Raw genomic sequence first — 20,660 nt, 5'->3', positions numbered from 1 at the left:
AATGAAGACTCAAAACCTCATAAATGTAGTGAAAATTTTAAGAAAACTTTATTTGAAAAACTGTGAATCTGAATGTTTGATTTCTTAAACAGAAATACTACAAAGTGAAATTATCAGTAACTTTAAAAAAAAATCGGTAATTTTTTAGCAGCTTCCACCAGTAAAGACATTCTTTTCTTAGCATAAAGATTGAAATGACATCTGGAGTAAAACAGAATTAAACTTCATTTCCCCTTGTTTCTGACACAATTATTTCTGTTAGCTACATACAATTTCGTTTTGTTTTAATAAACAACTTCAAAACTTAAGTGGTTTCACCATACTTTTGCTGAGTCTCCAGCCAGCGACTGATAGCCATTTTCAGTGTCCTATTTGGCGTAAGCATAAGAGAGTGAAGAGGAAGATTTGTCATGGGACTAGATCGTCTTTTATTACTGATCCAATTTTCCATTGCCTCCTTTTCATAGGAATAGCCATCTGCAAAGAATCGATCATCAAAAGCTTATATTACAGGTGCTTGGGTGCTGTGTTACCATACATATTTTACATATTTAAGTAAGTGATGGAAGTGAGCCAGGATGTCCAAACAGGAAAACTGAGTTGTAGAACAATCATTTGGTTAAGCTTATTAAAGTAACACTTTTTATACAGCCGTACCAAGTTACTTGCAGGAAGTATAGGGTAGGGATGGCACAGGACGCATGAAATACAGACAGCTCTCTTTTAGTTAGCGGTACCTGTATACTTATGTTTTGCTACTGTGGTAATTTCAGTTGGCACGGAGCTTTGTCTCACATCTACTATCAGCAGAGGCATGCCAGCAAGGTATTTGTACTAGGTCTCTATAGAGTTGATATTTATTTACTTATTTTACTATAGGCAGTCAGCTTTAAATATTACCTATTAAATCAACTTTTAAAATCCTAGCCGAAAACAACATGATTCTGTAAGTAATTCCAGAATAATAACCATTATTTTGTAGTGATAAGTTATATATACCTGTGAGGTTTTGATAACTGAAGAAAGCAAGACTTCCCAGTTCAATTATTCCCATCACGAATTACACCTTAAAATATGCTTTAGAAGTGCTTAACAAAGGTAATCACAAGGCTGTCAAAGGAATCATCAGAGCTCTTAGCCAAGTCCCCTGTACCTGTAGCCTTTCATGTATAAAAAGCAGTGAAACAGTGACATTACTTAAAATAATAATTAAAAACAAATAAATAAGCTGTGCTTTACCAAATTGCATAAATGGCACAATGGTATTAAAATTACTGCACTCCTTTGGATAATAAAACTGTTGGATTTAATCACAATTTAAATATTTCCAATTAGCTGGCTCTAAAGCTATTGAGTAACTTTATTACAAATGCTTTTCATTTAAGGAACCCTTTCAAGACGAAAACAACAAAGCTGAAAGTGAATAGAAACAATTCAGTCTGAAATTGAAATCAGTTTCTGTCTATGCTTCTGCATAGCACCAAAATACATTCTGAAAGTATTAGAATTTATTTTCAGCTTAAGTGATAGGTAATGGTAAATGAAAGCTCAGTACTATCTAATAACTAACCCAACCAAGGACTGCTGCTGCTGTGCAATGCTCAAGCGGTGAACACCAAGCATTAGCCCTCCACCAGACCTGAGCCCCACAGCCCTGAGCTGGGTCCCCACTTAGCCCTGGGCACCTGTCTGGCTTCAGGCCTTCAGCTTCTTCCTGTCAGTACCTAAACAAGCCCTAACTTACAGCTACGTGCTTACTCCCTTACAGAGTGGGGAGCTTACTCCCAGACACTAGGCTCCACCACGGTCTTTCCTTCCTTGTTACTGAATATGAACCACTTACCACGGAAAAATCTTATTTAGGCTGGTCAATTTGGTAAAGCACTATGCAGGTTGGAATTCTGCCTTTTATTTTCCTTTAAATTTTACATCGAGCAGAAGCATAAAAGAAGTGTTACTTAACTCTTAGCTTATTGAACTAAATAAAACTCCTAACTCACTGCATTACTTTCTAATCTCAGAAATGGCTAAATTCCTCTAATTAATTTGAATCTGCAAATGTGCCCACATCTCTGAAGTCAGCTGTACTAGAAAAACTTCAGTTCGACAATGTAGGACCATGAAGCAGCTAGTGCATACAGACATTTCTAACACCAAATCCTATACTTTCCATCACCTGCCATCTTGCCACAAAGTGTCATTGTTCCTGCTGCAAACTGGAACACTTCTGGAATTCCCCATTTTTTGACTGCCATAAAACAGCAGTGTGAGGAACCCCCAGTATATGCCTGCTCTGTGTTCTAAAATGCACAGGAATACCACTTTTCAGGACAGCAGTGTAATACACAAATACTGAACAGCAGCAAGGTAATATTTATTAGTAACGTATTATAATGGATTACATACACTGTGAACATTTTATTTTGAAAGGGCGGGGATTTCTCTTAAAAATGCCTATTTGATTTTGTAATAAACCTGTGAATAGTCACTGGCAATGTTTTTCAGCTAAACTATCCTACTCTAAAATGATATAGCCTTATTTCAAAATGACAGAAGACTTTCCTCCTACTGCTACTGCTTTGAGGCTCAAGTCCTAAGTAAGTGCAATGCTTCTCACTCTAGTAATCAGCAAACATTCTCGTGTTCTGAATGATTAGACTCTGACAAGTCTGGCCTGGTATCTCAAAGCTATGAAGTTACTGTTTACAGATCATCAAAAATGTAATGATCTTTTGATGATACTCCTCTCCTTCACCCCAAGATTAGAACTACAAAACATTAGCTTTCCATAACTACATCACATGCTGCTTCTTGCAACTCTCACTCCAGAATCTTGTCACACCTAAATGAACCTCATTCTGTACAAACTTCTAAGTGCTATATACATGGTGTGCTAAGTTAGTAATGAGACAATTTGTTGTTGTTGTTGTTTTTCCCCCCCATATGCAAAACTGTGCATTTACCAAGATGACTCTGTAATTTGGCTTTTAACTACAAACTTGCAGAGGCACAAAAGGAAAGGACCATTAAAAAAAATGTATACTGCTTCATCAGTAAAGTTAATACTACGGGAACTGCACAACAAATTTTTTTCCTCTGTATTAGCGATGCAATTTTACCATTTACAACAGTCCTATTTTTGTTGCAATAGGTACTTAGACCAGTTTATCTTTCTACAACTGATCAGATAGGCCTGTTTTTTTGTGTTCCCACATCCCTATTTATTTTGTTCAATATTTGTCAAAGACATACCTGCTGCAATGACAGGTTCCTTCATAAGCTCCCGAGTTATAGGACATAAGAACTCATCAGGGATAGCAACAGAAACAGAGACCATTTTCATCCTCAGTTCTTCAATTTTCTGAAGGATTTTACTGCGCAGGCCTAGAGACTCTGAAAAGTTGTATGTACATGAAGTGAAAACACTGCAATGTCAGGCAAAGAGGTCAGGTCTTGCACTTGGTGGCTGTTGTGCCACAGGAGATACAGCTCCACCCCACCCCCCCATATGGGAAAGTCTGCAGACACCCAGGCACCCTACAACCAGCTTAACAGCAGCCTGCTGCTGGCCTGCAACAATTCTGTGGAGCAATGAAAACAAATGGTAGAACAAATGCAAATGCAACACTGCTGCAAAGCCACAGTTACCTGGCAGAACAGTGCTGGTGCATAGTAGGATCACATATTCACCTTATATTATAAGTGATAGCCATGAGTGCTGATTTATGAAATGAAAGCATGCAGCACCAAGAATAAACCCAATTATCAGCTGTAGGTGTTCTGTTCTTTATTTTCATAAACAGTTTAATTGTGTGTCTCCGAAATTACCCTTCTGACAACTCCTTTGTTCCCAGATACTCTGTCAGTCTCCTAACTAAGCTTATTTCTGCTGCATGACAAGTATCGTACCCATTCACTGCTAAACTGTCTTTCAACCACTGTACCATGCCAGAATGAGTGTTTACTTTCCAAAGGTACCAGATAAAAAAACATCAACAAAACACCTTGCCAGAAGAGCCCTGAAAAAGATTTGTAAAAAAATAAAAATAAAAAATCTTAAAATAACTTTTAATGTTACTTTTAGAAAAAAATCCTTTACCATATCAACACAGCTTTAAAAGCTTAAAACATTTAAACTGATATAAATATTGTTTTAAATTTAACACAAGTCATATAATGGAAAGATCCAAAATAAAAGTAGCCAGCACAGTGTAAAGAATGAATTGGAAGCCACAAATGACAGTCATCTCTCTGAATGTGCTGCACATCTATCTGATGTGCTACAAAACAACACTATTGGTAAAATGACTATGTTTGCAGGGATTAATTACAAATAATTACAAGATTAAAATAATTACAGATTAAAAAAATGAGTACAATTAACATTACAGGAACTGATTGCATTTTTCCTGAGTTCACAAGACTGGTGTGCTCTTGCAGTCAAGCTAAATGTAAGGACATACAATTTCAGAACAACTATGATCTATAGGATTTTCTTCAGCCTTCAGCTTAGCTTTTGTCATAAAAAGTCATTTACATCACTCCATTTCAATACCCTAAACCTGCTGTACAACATTGTTGTCCTATGTCTTACAAAGGGACAACTGAAAAATGCCTGAGCTTGTTTGTTGAGATTTTTTTTTTAATTACATTGCAGCTTTTTCCATCTCTCTCTAATCTAAAAATACAACTAAAAGCACAATTACAGTTGTGCTGTGCTGCCTTGTTTTCTTTCAGACTGGTTAGTTCAAAGGCACTCATTTGTGAATGAGCAGACAGAACAAAGACACATCAGTGTCTCTAGTCAGCATCATCTTATTAGCCTCAGCTGGTGATTGGTGCCACAGAATTTTAAGCTACTCCAATGTTAAAGAACACATATACAGAAACGTAGAGCTACATGTCTTCCATGGGTGGCGATTCATGACAGATTCCCAGAATCTATGTTGATTTCTCTAATTTAACAAGGCTAGTTGCACAGAAATACTATGATAAGATACATACCAACACCACGCACATGCACACACAAAACAATAAAAGAGGGGAGCAGTCTGCCTACGAGGAAGAATGCTAACTTCTAAAAATAAAAATGTATTTTTAAAAATGTTTCTTGACTCATTCAGCCTTTTGCTATACTTGATTTCACTTTGGCAAACATGCCAACAGCAAATTTACACCTAAATCTAGCTACAGTGAATAGAGAACTCACATTTTGAAAGTTCCCGTGTAGTTCACCATACTGAAGTTTCTTATTTCAGAATATGGCACTTCGCTGTGATTCCTTCTAAGATTTAACTACAGTTTTGCAATAGTGACAGCACAACGTATTAAATAGAAAGATGCCTGATGAATTACAAAGTGTCTGAGCTTGGAAAGCTTTGCTCAATCCTTACTAAATGTGAACATCTAATGCTTTATCTCCATAGTAAGTAAAAACTAAACATACCTTGTATTTTTCTATTACACTAACTGTACTCTGAAGAATTTCACTGTTAAAATCGAGGTAGTTGACCGCACAGTATTATAAACAGACCACTTTTACCGACTGACCGTAAAAATTATAGAGAACCCTATTTACCAAAGTCAGAAGCATTAAGTGTGTACAAAACTTGAAATTACTTTCCCACAGCTTGATATAGAGTCTAAAAATTAGAGACAAGCGCAGGTAAGACCACTTAACATGGCATTGTTGGTGGATGTGCTTTTTTTTTTCTCTAGGAATAAGCAAACACAAAGAAAGAGAACTTTGAATAATGTGACATTTGGTTTGTTTTTGATTACCTACGGTAATAAAAAAAAAGCAATTCAGGGAAAACATACCCATGCATGGAACACGTAACTCGCTTTCACTCCATCATTTCATACATACTCATAAGATTACAAACTACTTGAATTTCCACATTCTTACCAATTTTTAATTCATTAGTCAGACTTTCCTTTGTAAGATGCAGGAGTTCTTTGCCATCAATGTTATTCCGTTTGAAAAGCCCAACAAGGTCTGTTAAGCCCTGTGCACAAAGCCAGGCTGAAACATCATCCTCTGACCAGTTCTGAACAGCCACCTCAGATTCCTTTTCTACAGTATTTCCTTTGTAAAGGAAAGATAAAAGACAGTAAACAAAACACAACAACAATTAAAAAAAACAGTGCTAGGAACTACAGCAGTAATGAACATTTTCCAAGTGCTCTCACTACTGAACATTCTCCAGCATTTGATAGAAGAGATGCTCAATTGACATTCTTTCAATGGGGGACAATCACTTGGGTTTATCTTCTATGACTGACTTTCAAAGTTTAGAGGAGTGTGAACTCACATGTGCTATACATTTCTGTGGAAGTTGAACTAAAAACATTGAAAAGCATCAGCAAACACAGAAACCAAGTCTCATACCTCCTTATAGAAGCAGACCAAACCCCAGATAATTGTGTATTGAACAGAGATCTACGTATCTTTGCCCCGCATACTTCAGGTGCTCATCTATTTTGTAACATTAGTTAGTTATTATGTTTTTTTCATCTGTAACAACTGGCAAGCTGTACCTGTTGACAAGTATGCTTGCAATTAGCATATTTCCTCTTTAACTCACTGTCAATTATACTTGCCCAAAAAGTCTTTCAGTCTCTGTGAATAACACCCTTGTCTTAAATACTGTCATTTGAGAGAGTAAGAAATAGATAGTATCAGAAAAGATGAATATATTTCTAACAGATGAGAGGGAGAGAGAGAATATACCTTGTATATTAATAAGATCAATTCAGAGAAAAAATAGTGTGCCACATACTTCTGAGGTTACACACTAACTGCATGTAAGTAAAAGTGGGATCTTTGCATCTTCAGGAGATGTTCAACAATACTCTTCTTTAAGTCTAAAGAACAAATTAAAGATACACCAAATCTAACAAATTAAAGATATTCCAAATACTAACCTGCACAGGGTTGCTTACTGTCAAATTGCCATATGTTCACAGTTTTATCCATTGAACCTGTGGCAAGTAAGGCAGTACATGGTGCAAAAACACAAGTTGTAACATATCTACAAACAAAAAACAAATGTGTGAAAATTAACATAAAAGGATTTAATTTATTAATAGTAAAACAGAATAATCATACTGAATTCATACCTGGTATGCTGAGACAAAGTATGAAGTATATTTCCAGTATTCTGCAAAAAAAAAAAGAATATCTGTGATTTTAAATCTTGAAGATCAAAAAAAAAAAATCACTCATTTGTATATCTACTTTCAAATATTCCCACAAGAAATATTATTCTTGTAATATGACACAAGTTACCTTCAGAGAAATTATACAACCTTGCCAAAGCTGACTGGCAGCAAAGTCAGGTAAGTAACTTAACTTTCCTGACTGAAGTCCCCTGTTAAATTCACTGGATAAAGGCCACCCTTCAAAAACCCTAATTGAAAAATTATATCAATAGAACAGAAATTGCAGAGCAGGATGATGAAGCTTAAAGTTTGTTCATCCTTCATTCTCAGCAAAATTATTATTTTCAATATAATAAAGTACTAAATATAAATACCACTTACAGGTGAACTTCAAAGGATGTAATAACAGCATTACACAAAATACCTGAAGAGTACATTTTTAAGAAAGGACATTAGTATTTAATGTATTTTTTCTTGAATTCCTTATCATGCTTCTGTTTTATGTGGGCTTTATATATAAATAATTAAAGGATTATAGTGATCGCTATTCCTGATTTTAGGTCAAAAGGTATCGTCATTCTTGGTTTGGATGAAATTTGAGATTAATGAACCCCCTTCTGCCTCAACATGAAGAACAAAAAAGCATGGAGTCCACTGAATAATATTGTCACTGTAGAGAAATAAAATAATAAAACCCTCAAAGAGATATAAATAAATAATGAGAGAGATTGATCAATTCTCAAGATCTTCAAACTTACTTTTCTCAAAAACAAGCAAAAAAAAAAAAACAACATAACAGAGTAAATATTTTGGGTTTATATAATTCCTATTCTTTAATATTCTTTATCTTGGTAAGTCATTGGAGAAACAGCACTGATATTTCATCAACACACCAAAGAATGATCTTGCACTATGCTATACTTACAGTTTCATATATTATGACACACTTGTCCACAGACCTTCAAAAAAAAACCAAACACATCGACATTACAGTGGTGCAGAGTCATAAAGAAACGAACTGCCTAATTAAGAAGGAAAAAAACAAAGTAAAAAACCTTTTCCACAAGTAAAATAAGAACAGAGCTCTTAACAGAAGTTTACGGAAAGCTAAGCTACTTAAACCCTTTTCACCCATGTCCAGCTTAAGACAATGACACTGGTTAGCTACACCTATAGCATGATATAAAAATTAATACATACAACATAAAATTTCGCACTTCCATAAGAATTTCTGCTGCAGAGGGCTTGTACAAGGTTTATGTGAACTGGCCAACAATACTGGCTCTACAAACAAAATTATGTTTGTATGTAAGGTACAAATAGGCCTTTGCAAGAAGTATCTGTAATGCAGACATTCCTCTGCATCATGCACAGAATCTGGCTAACCATTACATACTCTCAGCACTTCTATTTAATTCTGAAACCTTTTCATTTCCAAATCAAACTAGAGGAAATACTGCAGTGTGATCCGTAAAATATAGTTACACAATGCAATCAATCATAAAATATTTAATGTAATACAAATTGCATAGCTATTTGCCATGACAGCAGTATTTACTTAAAGGCTGAATGGGATAGATATTTCAGTTATGACAATGTAATCTAGATGTAAAACAATAATCCCCATATCTAATGGAAAATAAAATAACTTAAGGCCATAAACATTCAGAATGATCTTCAAATACTGAAAAAGACTATATTCTTTTTACGGCAGCAAAATGTCAAAGAAAGCTATTGTTTTCTGTGTTTTGCATAGTTTTCCGTTTATTTGCTGTTGTGGTCCTTTCTTTTTCCTTCACGAGACATCAGCTTCCATGTTTCAGTTTAAAATATCCTCATAAAATAAAGATGATTAAAATCTAGAGAAGAATCCTTTGATTTGTTAGATTAAGTTGCCAGTGGGACAGTTTAGAAGTGATCAAGCACTTTTCTTCATAGAGTGCAGAATAAAAGCATGTGGTCATTCATATTCTTAGAACCATAAATGATGATATCTACCTCATTTAAAATTCCTTCTTTCAACAGCTTGATCCCTGAGGAAAACCACTAGCAACCAGCTGCCAGTTTCACTTTGCACTGCTCATCATCACAACTGTTTCAGCCTGACAGTCCAGTAACTTTTCCGTTCATCCTACCATCCGCTTACCTGACCTACACTTCCACAGTCTGGATATAAGACTTTGATGGGAGACCACGCCGAAGGGCTTGATAAAGCCAAGGCGTACAGCACAGCTGCTCTCTCCTTGGCCATGCAGCCAGTCACCTCATCGCAGACGGTGGTCAGATCAGTCAGGATCAGTTTCCCCTCGATCAGCTCCCGCTGCTTTTCCCAAGCATTTACACCTAGAAGCAGCTTCCAAGCCACTGCCAGGATTTGCTCCACAACCTCCCCGAAGACTGGAGTTAGGCTGACTGGCTTGTAGCTCTCTGGGTCCTCTGCCTCGTCCTCCTTAGAGGTGAGCATGACATTTTGATTTTTTAACTCATCAGGAATTTTCCCCTCACCTCCACCACCCTGGGTCTTTCAAACACAATAGCAACTGACCATGCAATGAGATTGGCAACTCCCTTATCACCCTCTAACAAAGACTAATAATCATATTAGTCTATAGCTGATGATTCATGATTAATCTGGGTCCTAACCATTATTCTGTACAGGGCTGGCAGCAAAAAACCAGGTCTACAAATATCTTGATCATGCACTTTTTAGGGAAAAAGGCCTATGCTGCCATACTATGAATATGGATCGATTAATACCTTTTTAACAATGGTTAATTTCAATCAAATCTGTCAAAGACAAGAATTTCAAGGTATTTAAGTTTCCAAAAATTTCCCAGAAAATTTGAGTGAGAAGGAAAAGAAAAACCATAAATGGTGTCCCAAAGACATGGTAAGGTTGCAATGTAAATTCATATTTTTTAATAGATGTTAGAGTATCCACACACAAGAAAAGCCACGTAAACACAGAAAAAATGAATTTCATTATAATACTCAGAGAACAGAGCTTACAACATCTTATATTTCAAACTCAATCACCCACAAGATGCAAACCAATTGGAAAGACACCTCATTAGTTCTGGAGGTCAAAGAACGATGCCCTAAGTACTGGAAATATATTTTGGAATCTGCAGCACTTTAGAACTTTGTTTTACAATATTTAAGTGTTGACTGGACAGCCACCTACATGAAATTTCAACAAGTACAAGATACTGCTTACCCTGAAACTAGCATCTGTCCATCATAAGAAAACGCACAAGCCAGAACTGGGGCAGAATGTCCACTCAATGTACATTTGTATCTTAATTCAACACCTGAAAATACAAGAAGTAAATTATTACATATGGACATATCTGACAAGGCATTAAAACAACATACTTTTAGGAGTGTAAAGTTGCCTCAAAAGATCTGACTGACATACTGCCTACAGAGAAGGGGATAAAGAATCACACAGAGAATTTAAGTTTATCCTCTCTGACCTCTTCACTCTGTAGTTTTACAATGTCTAACAGTATTTTAGATAATTGTGTATCTGTACATACAACATTCATCCTTCCTGAATTCTATATAAAAGATATGACAAGAAATTCCCACTGGAGATGGTTTTGCCCATACGCTTGGTCTCTATGTAAGTCATACATTTGCATTGCAGTTTCAGAAGAGCCAACACCATTTTCATTCCTTCAGTTCTTGCTCAAAACACCAAGATGTACTGAAAAATGAAATGAAACCTTTCTGTGGCCTGGCAGATTAAGAGGTTTCAAACTACCAACCTGCCTGGTGGTCACAGTAGAAATTATACTCGTTACCAAAGGTGACAATACCAACTAAAACCAAACATTTATCAAGATGTTAAGGTTGAGAGGATTGGAGGTTTTTGTTTGTTTTGTTTTGTTGGTTTTTTTTTACAATTACAATTAATTAATTGTAATTAATTGTAATTAATTAATTGTAATTGTAATTAAAAAATTACATTTTTTTTTACATTTACCTTTACAATTATTGCTAGATTACTAAATAAAAAGCTATAGGGCCCAATCTCACAAACCACAGCATTCATTAGCTGTTTTCCAGCAAAACAAATCAAAAGAATACTTTCAATGTGTGGTTAGTTTGGCTGTGAATCCATGGTAGCAGTATAAATTTGATCTTACATGCAAATTGTCACTAAAGAGTTAAGACATTTAATTATGGAAAAAAAAAAAAAAAAAAAGCCCAATACAAACCTAAGGAGTCTGCAAACAAAATAAGCCAGATTTTGACCTTATTATCTTGACCACAAGAAGCCATCTGGAAGTATCTGGATCCATGTTCACCATCTGATAAAATTCAAATATGTTAATGGGAATCAGAAGCAACCAAAACTGAAGTGTATCAGTAAATTATACCAGCATTCATACACGATTTGGTAGATCTCCGTAATCTCAGTACTACTTTAAGAAGTGTTGACAAAAATAAACGCAGACGTTCTAAAAACATTTGCAAGTAAGAAACAGGTATCACTGCTACACTGTTTCCTGAACAGGTAGATAAAACCCAGAACTGCACTACTGTCTTCCTGTATCACATGTTCTGGATGGTGTGTGTGTTTGGTTCCTCTGTCTGCTGAGTGTTTCATTTTTTATAAACTGTTTTATGACTGCAATCTAGCTAACCACTCTTGAGAAATGCTTGCATTAGTTTGATGATGAGATGAAATACAACAGTACCAATAGTTTCATAGCTTTCCCCTCTCTATTCAATGGATATGAACATTTCTGAATTATCATCAAGTTCCATTCTAAAGGTGTTGTTTTTGTCTGTTAACATTTTTTTTCTTTTATTCTTAGCCCAATTCTTTCTGCTTTTCTACTCCAGTGAGCTGGCACACCAGGCTGACACAAATCACCACAACATTCCTTCAATGGTGTTACCTCTGCCAGTAGCAGTCTTAAAACTCCTACAAGAATTGCCAAGTTTAACACTGAAAATCAGAAAACTCTATCAGACGCTAACATAATAACGTAAGTATAAGTACCTTAAATAAGTGCTCATCTTTCCAGCTTTGTAGTTACTGCAAATGTCAGAATTGTTACAGTCAAGCATCTAACAAAATTACCCCTGAGATTTCATCTCTGTTTTCCACCACATAAAGTGTAGTTTCAGTTTCATCTGGTTATCAGAAGAAAATTCTCTTATACATACTTGCAGTTCACAGGAATGATCAGAGCTACTTCAGCTGTGGCAAATCTTAGGGCTGGCTTCAAATCTGTCAAATATCAAAATGCCTCATTTTTGCTAGGATTTTACAGTGCAAGAGCTTGTTCATACTGAGATGCGTAGCATGCCTTAGCTATCATACTGTAAAAGCACATTTCTTGGTAAAATGGACACAATGAGAATTCTGTCACAATGCACGGAGTTGGCCACATTTTACACGTTGCCAAGTTGTTAGTAGGGTATTACAGTGCTGTACATGTAGAGTTCTTTGAATAACTTAAGAGGAATAAACAGTCTTCCACTAAGGTACACTAAAAAATTTTAGCAAGATTTTTTTTTTTTTTTTTTTTTCAATCATTAGGCAATTTCATTGAAGTTTGCTCATTCAGGAGGAGGGCAGCACTGACGCTCTGGATACAGACACTCTGGGCTCCAATTTTGCTCCAAATTAAGCATGTAAAGAGAGTCTCAATCTGAAGTCACATTTTATTGTGCTGGATAAGCACTACTTGTATTGTATAATGCATTAAATCTGCCAGTAGTCCCAGAAGTTTCACTCCTTGATGATTAAACAATACAAAAAAAAATTGTTTTTCAACAACATATGGTTTAAATTAAACTAAAAATGATTATGCTTTCTTCTCTATTTCTCTCTATCTTGGTGCATATAGGCTGAAGCACAAAGGGCCAGTGACGTATTTTTTTAAGCCCCCAAAATAATTTCATCAGGAAATGAAGCACTGGAAATTATACTATAACAGTCCCCACTAAACCATATCCCTAAGCTCTACATCTAAATGTCTTTTAAAGACCTCCAGGGATGGTGACTCCACCACTTCCCTGGGCAGCCTGTTCCAGTGCCTAACAACCCTTTCGGTAAAGAAGTTCTTCCTAACATCTAACCTAAAACTCCCCTGGCGCAACTTAAGCCCATTCCCCCTCGTCCTGTCACCAGGCACGTGGGAGAACAGGCCAACCCCCACCTCGCTACAGCCTCCTTTAATGTACTTATACAGAGCAATAAGGTCACCCCTGAGCCTCCTCTTCTCTAGGCTGAACAAGCCCAGCTCCCTCAGCCGCTCCTCGTAGGACTTGCTCTCCAGGCCCCTCACCAGCTTCGTCGCCCTTCTCTGGACCCGCTCAAGCACCTCCATGTCCTTCTTGTAGCGAGGGGCCCTAAACTGAACACAGTACTTGAGGTGCGGCCTCACCAGAGCCGAGTACAGGGGGAAAAGTAAGTCAAGACAAGTCAAGATAAGTCAGACAGTGAGATTTCTGTGCAATTTCCCTACCTCCTATAAAAGCAGTTGACTATGAGATCTCTTAACTCTGTATGAAAAACTTTTTCCAGATAAAAATTATACAAATTAACCTTTCAGCTTTCCATACACTTGTAAATTTCAGAATTTCCAAAAATTTCCAAGTTGCCAATATTTGATTGCTTGATTATGACGCTTCCCTGTACTGCAATTAATTCTACAGGATGTTTCAAATAGAGGTTCTTCTTGTTTGTACAAATATTTCTTCCCACTATACTAGCTAGGGACAGAGACATGCAACTCTCCAGGATTCCCACACAATCATGCAGTAAGCTGGGGTCTCTACGCAATTTTAAAAGCCTGTGTCCACAAATGCAAACTTTCCCTGAGGTAGCCGTTAGTTTAAAGTGAAATTTTAGTATCTGTATTTTCATATATAAAGTGGCCTAAGTTTTAATTATTTCAGTCCCACAGAAAGCCCTACAGATGTGACATAAATGAAAAATGAACAGATTATGCACTGCAGCCCTGACAAAGACCTGCACTACCCGTGCTTTATGTTTTTCATCTCAATACCCAAGTACATACTAGAATATCAGATTTTATTCTCAAAAGATAAAACTAAGTTCTTGCCCATCACAGTGGTGGAGAAGCACGTAAAGAAAAAAAATGAAATGCAGCTGATAAAACAAGGTCAGCTAAAACAGCTGTAAGACACCTGAACAGTACTGCATCTTAGTGGTGCACATAAGATCCCAGGCTCACTTCTCCCCCAGACTCCTCCTAGTCAGGTGAAGGAAAACAATCTATTCACACACCACAGCTCTTGCATTTGGCTTACTACTTTTACAGTTCTTTGCATTGCTTTAACCTTCGGGGGGGGGGGGAGGGAAGGCAGAGGGGTATGCTACAAACAAGTGGTAATTGTTATCAGGCACTCCATCTTCGAACACCTTTGTCAGCCCTGATTGCTAGGCTTCTCTTACAGATGTTGCCTGAACATTTTACAAAACTCTGATAGCATAATTAGCTAGTGAAAGCTAACATAAGCAAGCTAATCACTTTGTTGACCTAGTATATTCCTTGTCATCAGCCTCACAACTACTTTTACTTAAGAGTACTTGGAATATTGTGAAACATCAGCTCCTCCCAATGTCATCTGTTATCTCAAGCACTAATAAAAATAAGAACTAGAGAGAAATAGAATCACTCTTTCTTTCCCATGTTCCTCCCCTGAAGAGTCAAGTGACTAACCAGAAATTGGCTGTGAAGAAATATCACAGCAGGTAACACCAAGATCATGTGCTTTTTCATTATATAGGCATCTCATTGTATCATCCCAAATGGTTATATCACCCCATGATGATCCAGTGACAAAGCAATTTCCATTCGGAGAAAACGCACAGGCCACCAAAGAACCATCTTTAACACTCCCAGATCTGAAAAGCAAGAGTATATGGTATTTGAGTTTAGAAGAAGTAACGCTCTGAAGAACTGATCTCTAAAATGTGATCTGATGCAATACACCAAACTGTTCTAAGCCCTGCATTTTGGAACTTGGTAACAGAGGGCAGAGAAACTATCTCCAGCTGTGCAATGAGATGCACAATAAGGAGAGCTGAAGGAATCAGGGCCTGCTCTTTGACTACAGAAGGAAAAACATGAGATGACACTCCAAGGTAATATCATTTTAGTTGAGCGATAAAATAAGCTTCAAACTAAAGACAATTATAATGGACTCACCACTTGATAGGCAAAATACACTATTAAAAATCTACGGCAGAATAAATTTTCAAAGTCGATGATAAATATACAACGGTCATAATATGGACTCACATCTGTGAAAACAGGGGGGAAACAACTCCCACAATTCCTCTGTTGTTTTTAAAGCCAAAACAGAAAACCTACTAACATTTATGATAAGCTGTAGCTGAGTAGAATACTTTGTGATTTATGATATAGGGTTAATTCAAATCACTCATAGACAAGAGAAGGTAAATTTAAAAATTATGATTTCCGTACTTTAACTAAGTCAGCCAAAGTACTTTGTAAAAATTGATCATATATTAAAATTCCTAGCAGATACGCAAATGTCTCAGGAAGGAAGCAGGGTCAATCTAACATCCTCTGGGTTATCGGACAGTAATGTCAAGCCAACTGCACGTGTCCCACTCCTTTTAACAGATACTAGATCAGGCGAGTGTGCATAACAATCTTTAAGCCTAGGAAAAAAGTCACAGACATAAGCAACAGCCATACAGTAAGAAATCTCAGTCCTATTTACTCTGTCATGGTATTTTGTAGAATACCTACACATTCTCTTTTGCTGATAGAAATTTTATTTACTGCCAGAGGCGTCAAACTTAATGCTACAGAAGACAAGTCCATAAATTTGCCTGAGGTTCTCTCTAACCAGACCTAGGACAACCAAAAAATTATTGACTCCCTTAATTCGATCATTAAGCATACTAGCAAATACACTACTCTGCTTGCCCTTTTCATATATACAATTCTGTTTCCTCAGCCCAGATTTTAAAACTTTCATTCTTCCACACAGAAAAAGCTACAGATGCCGCTCTGAAAACTTAATAGCAAGATAAAGAGCACTATACAAATGTGTATGCTTTTATGACTTTCAGGTCAGATATTGGTATTCTTGCTACTGAACAGGAAATGGCAAACACTTTAAGAAACATACATAAACTAATTTGCTTTGAGTTTGTTCACACCCTTCATAAAGATGCTTTAACTTGCCATTTTCTTCACAATTTGGAGAGTCAATTACAACTGTCCAGCTAATAAGGACTAACTGGTTATCTTGTAATTATCATCCATATATTTAGTAAAATGACAGCATAGTATGGTAAAAGGCTCTCATTTAGCATCAACACACTCAAATGTTGCAAAAGAAGCAGAGGACCACAGAGTGACATCTGATGGGTAACTAAAACCCTTGATGTAATTTTTAAGCACACTGATAATTTCTAAGTAATATTGATCTCAGCTTTAAGAGAAAAAGCATGGCAGGTGTACCTGCAATTACAAATGTGAATAATCATTCACGAAATTTATCAGCTGAATATATATGTATGTATGTATGTATATATATATACACACACACACACACACATCCCCAAAATATATACAACTAAGACTAAGCTGACCACTGTTGGCATGTTAGCACTTTGAAATAAACTTTGAAAAGTAAAAGTGAGGTGAACAGGAAAGCAATGTTCACGTTCTTTTTTGTTCTCTTACAATGTAAATATTGAATCAGAATAATTTAAGCTCAAAACAACAATATGGTTTCTACATTGTTACTAAACATCAACATAATAATATAACAACAATAAAATAATAATAACATAATTAATTCAAGCTTCTTGAGTTTGCATTGTTCAACTTAAAAAAAAAAAACAACAACACAAACAAAACTTAGCACTTCTCCTATTTATGTTCTTTTGGTCTTCAACATCCTATTCCCTTTTCTTTGTCACATAAATCAGAGGTGTAAAGTCTGCCAGTCTGTGCACGTTACAGCATACTACTAAAAGAATAGCACTTATAATATATTATATTTCTGTCATTGAAAAAAAGGTTGTGAAAAGATATTTGGCACTGACCTGTACAGTTTCAATGACTGCACATTCCAAAGAACTACACTCCCGTCCGCGGCACCTGACACCAGATACGTGGATTCTGGGGAAAATCGGCAGACTCTAACTGGACTGCCACTGGGCTGCCCAAGCACTGCCAGCACCTGACCATCATGTGTGTCCCAAACCATGGTAGTACCATCCGTTGAACATGAAGCTAAAAGGTGTCCCAATGGAGAGAAGCAGCAGCAGTGGACAGCATATGTATGACCTTTCAAAGGTGAGTATGAAAGCTCAGTAAAGTCACTTAAAGAATAAATACGAACTGTTTTGTCCAAAGAACAAGTAGCCAAGAGCGATGGTGAGAAGGCACAGCAGTTGACATCATCACTGTGATCTGCTAAAGTGTGAATTAATGTTGCCATTTTATCTACTTTCAAAGAAAAAAATCTGGAAAAAAAAGTTAAAACAGTTAGTCTCTCCTATTTCATACATCATACATGCTACCTTAAACAAGATACTTTCTCCAGGAAAAAACAGATGTTTTGCAGAGACTAATTTTTCATTTAAGCATTGCTTTTGTCTTCAACTTAAAGCATAGAATATCCACAGCAACAAGATGAGAAGTTTGTGAATCAGTTAGAATTAACATATATGAACTTTTATTTAAGTCAATTTGCAATTTTGAAATAAAACGTGCAAGCTCACATAATAACTATCTAGTCTAGGGGCGCTGGCGATAGAGCTTATTCCAGAACTTTTATTTATTTTAATACGTTTGCTGTTCAAAGTTGTTAACCGCTGCATCTACACGAGACACAATGAAGTAAGCATTTTATGAATTAGGCAATGAATTTTATGATTTAGGCAATGAAGTAGCCTTTTGAGAGGCCAGTCATCAAGCAAAAAATTTATAAACCACTTGCTACAAACAGATATATCTTTCTATGTAGGATTGGGATATATATATGATCTTGTGAGCAACATCTCAAATAATTTTCTTCAGACAGGATCTTCTATGAAGCTATTCTATTTACGATTTCAGTGGCGGGCGTCCTGTCCAACAGGAGCGCATTTTAGTAAACAAATCATAACCTTTTATTTCTTATTACCTGACGCCTCATCACCTCCCCTGTTTCTTCACTGGCTGAGGACTACAGGTTCATAACCTACTCGACACTCCTCTATACCATATATGTACAATTTTTCTTTTTTTTTTCAACCCTTTAATTTCTCCTTTCTTATGTCTTGAGAACTTATGATCTTTGTTTTACTATTCTCACACTGCTCATCTTGTTTTTCTCAAGCTTCTACCTTATTTTGGAACATTGAGGCCTTCCACTGTCCACTTACCTACTTAGTGTTTCTCCTTATTATGACTACACAACGACCTTAGAATACAGAAAAGTAATTGACTACTGCAAAAACACAACTTTGTTTCTCACAATCTGAATTAAAAAATAAATAAATAAAATCCTACCAAGCTAGGACAAAACAGCTGCAAGGTGTCTTTGTATTTGTTTTCAAACAACCCTCCCTGAGTTGTAACTGGATGCATTGTGGACTATTTCTAAGCCACCTGCATTAACATACTATTTCGTGAAAGCAGCAGAAACTTGTCCAATCATACCTCTAAACCTGACTCCACTAGAGCTGTGTGTATGAAATAGATTGCTAGAGCTCTAGCTGGGCACAGGCAACGGATGTATAGTAGGACTGAAACACAAATCATCGGGAATTACATTTGGTCTTTACTTCCAAAGATTGACGTGCATTTTAAACTAACAGCTATGGGAAGCAAGCACGACCAAAGAATAAAAGCTAAACTGAGACATAGTCTGTGGACCTGACAGCTACTGATTTGCTGGGAAGGAGCCGCTGCATCTTCTCTTCGATCATATCCCCTACTCTTGCAAAATCAGGCAGTTACCTGTACTAGCACTGGCCAGCTCGCACTTTTTCTTCCCGGACAGATCTGGGTTAGGTGCCTAACCGTGAGACGCAGATTAGACGGAGTACAAGGCAATTGATTTCCTCGTTCGTGCAATCTCCAAATCTTAGAAAGCACATTTAAACCCTCGCTCAGCGCTGCTGCACCCCTGCTTCCAGAGGAACCGCTGCAGGAGGTGTTAAGCAGACTAAGCAGCGGCAAATCATCTCCTGCCCGTACGGAGAAAAGCCGCCTGCTTCCTCCCGCTAGGAGCAGCTGAGGAGCCTCCCTGCAGCACGGACAGGCCGCAGGAGGTTCCCGCAGCCGAGGGCGCGTTGCGGCCCGCTGTCCCCGCGCACAGCGCTGCGGAATCGCCTCCCCTGGCAGCCGCCACTTCCTCCGTAGCTCGCGAGCCACCCGCTGTCCCTTACAGACAAAGCTGCGGCGCTTTCGGCCGCTACCGACAGCCCGCGCCGGCGCCGCTCAGAGGGAAAGCCCGCGCCTCACCTTGCGCCCTGCCGACGGCTTTCGGAGAGCGCTCGGGGGAGGCCCTCGCTCGGCGGCCCGGCCGCAGGGCCCCTTCTCGCCAGCCGCCGCCAGTCACCGCAGTACTGCGGGACGGCGGAAACGGGCCGCACCGCCGCGCCCCGCCCCGCCCCGCCAGCCCCGCGCGAGCGCCCCCGCGGCGGGAGGGCTCGCCCCGCCCTCCCGGGAGCGCCCCCCGCCTCACCGCCTCACGGCGGGGCCGCTGCGCGCGCGCAGCCCGCGCCGCCTGGCTCGCGGCGCCGCAGCCCGGCCTGCCGCAGTGGCCGGGCCCCCCGCCGTCCCCGCACTGAAGCAACGTCGGCGCCGGCGTTTGGCCGCTTCTTGTTTTTTCCCCCGCCACTTCGCCGGCAACGCTTTCCCAAACGCCTTCGTTTCCCGGTGCGGCAGCGTGCATCCCCGTAAGGCTGCAGTCTCCTTCCTCATCGGCGAAGGATCGTTGCGGTGCGGCCACACAGGCGCCCCCGTTGCGGGAGCAGCGCGGTAGGGCCGGCGCGAGGCGGGCCGCACGACGAGCCCGAGGCGCTCCCCGCTGCCGCCGAGCCGTCGCCACCCTTCCCTTAGCTCCTGGCGGCTTCCGCTGGAAGAGCGGTCCGTAATTAACAGCTGGGAGACTCACCCGAAATTGTTCGCTCGGTAACAAATGGCGAATCAACAGCACGCACAGAAGTGCAGCTTCTATAACCCGTGGTTATTTCGGACAATACAGTCAACAGAAACGTGCGTGATAGAAGACAGTTGTTTTTCTAAGCGTACATGTAAAAAAAAGCTTGCATTGTTAGATCTACCTTGAACTCAGAACTACAAAGAGTTGCGCAAAATCAAACAGCAGAGTTGTGCTGTTCTTGATTTCCATCTTTAGTGGTCAGCTCACAGGCACGCTTTGGTAGATGTAGAACATCTAGGGAAAATACGATACAGACGTGATGTTGTTCATTAATGTTAAGTCCCCTGGACCAGCAGTTCAGCATG

General features: G+C 38.5%; 1 protein-coding gene across 6 annotated transcripts; it reads right to left on the bottom strand.

Annotated features, from left to right (window-relative positions):
* Positions 1–24: 24 nt before the first annotated feature.
* Positions 25–20,379, bottom strand: WDSUB1 (WD repeat, sterile alpha motif and U-box domain containing 1). Of its 6 annotated transcripts, none has more exons than XM_027458214.3 (11): positions 19,653–19,785; positions 17,243–17,665; positions 14,874–15,058; positions 11,388–11,480; positions 10,382–10,475; positions 8,090–8,123; positions 7,123–7,163; positions 6,928–7,034; positions 5,909–6,088; positions 3,253–3,393; positions 25–477 (listed from the first exon to the last, which is right to left on the bottom strand). In XM_027458214.3, the coding sequence occupies exons 2-11, from the start codon at positions 17,638–17,640 to the stop codon at positions 305–307; spliced, it is 1,446 nt and encodes a 481-aa protein (XP_027314015.1). In that variant the 5' UTR covers positions 17,641–17,665; positions 19,653–19,785; the 3' UTR covers positions 25–304. The 6 variants fall into 6 exon arrangements, with proteins under 6 accessions (XP_027314015.1, XP_071897109.1, XP_027314016.1 ...); XM_072041007.1 differs by lacking the exon at positions 25–477 and adding an exon at positions 1,000–1,160; XM_072041008.1 differs by lacking the exons at positions 14,874–15,058; positions 17,243–17,665 and adding an exon at positions 12,346–12,409 and having other exon boundaries at positions 19,653–19,789.
* Positions 20,380–20,660: the final 281 nt, after the last annotated feature.

This window comes from Anas platyrhynchos, chromosome 7 (assembly GCF_047663525.1).
Source record: "Anas platyrhynchos isolate ZD024472 breed Pekin duck chromosome 7, IASCAAS_PekinDuck_T2T, whole genome shotgun sequence".
Classification (NCBI taxonomy): Eukaryota; Metazoa; Chordata; class Aves; order Anseriformes; family Anatidae; genus Anas; species Anas platyrhynchos.
This window is presented reverse-complemented; position numbering and strand designations above follow the sequence as displayed.

Coding starts and splice junctions, on each gene's coding strand:
- WDSUB1 (XM_027458214.3), bottom strand. CDS start 17,640: ATGGCAACATTAATTCACACTTTAGCAGATCACAGTGATGATGTCAAC. Junction 11,481..14,873: donor TTCTTCACAGCCAATTTCTG/GTTAGTCACTTG, acceptor GAATTTTATCAG/ATGGTGAACATGGATCCAGA. Junction 8,124..10,381: donor GGACAGATGCTAGTTTCAGG/GTAAGCAGTATC, acceptor TTTTTTTTGAAG/GTCTGTGGACAAGTGTGTCA.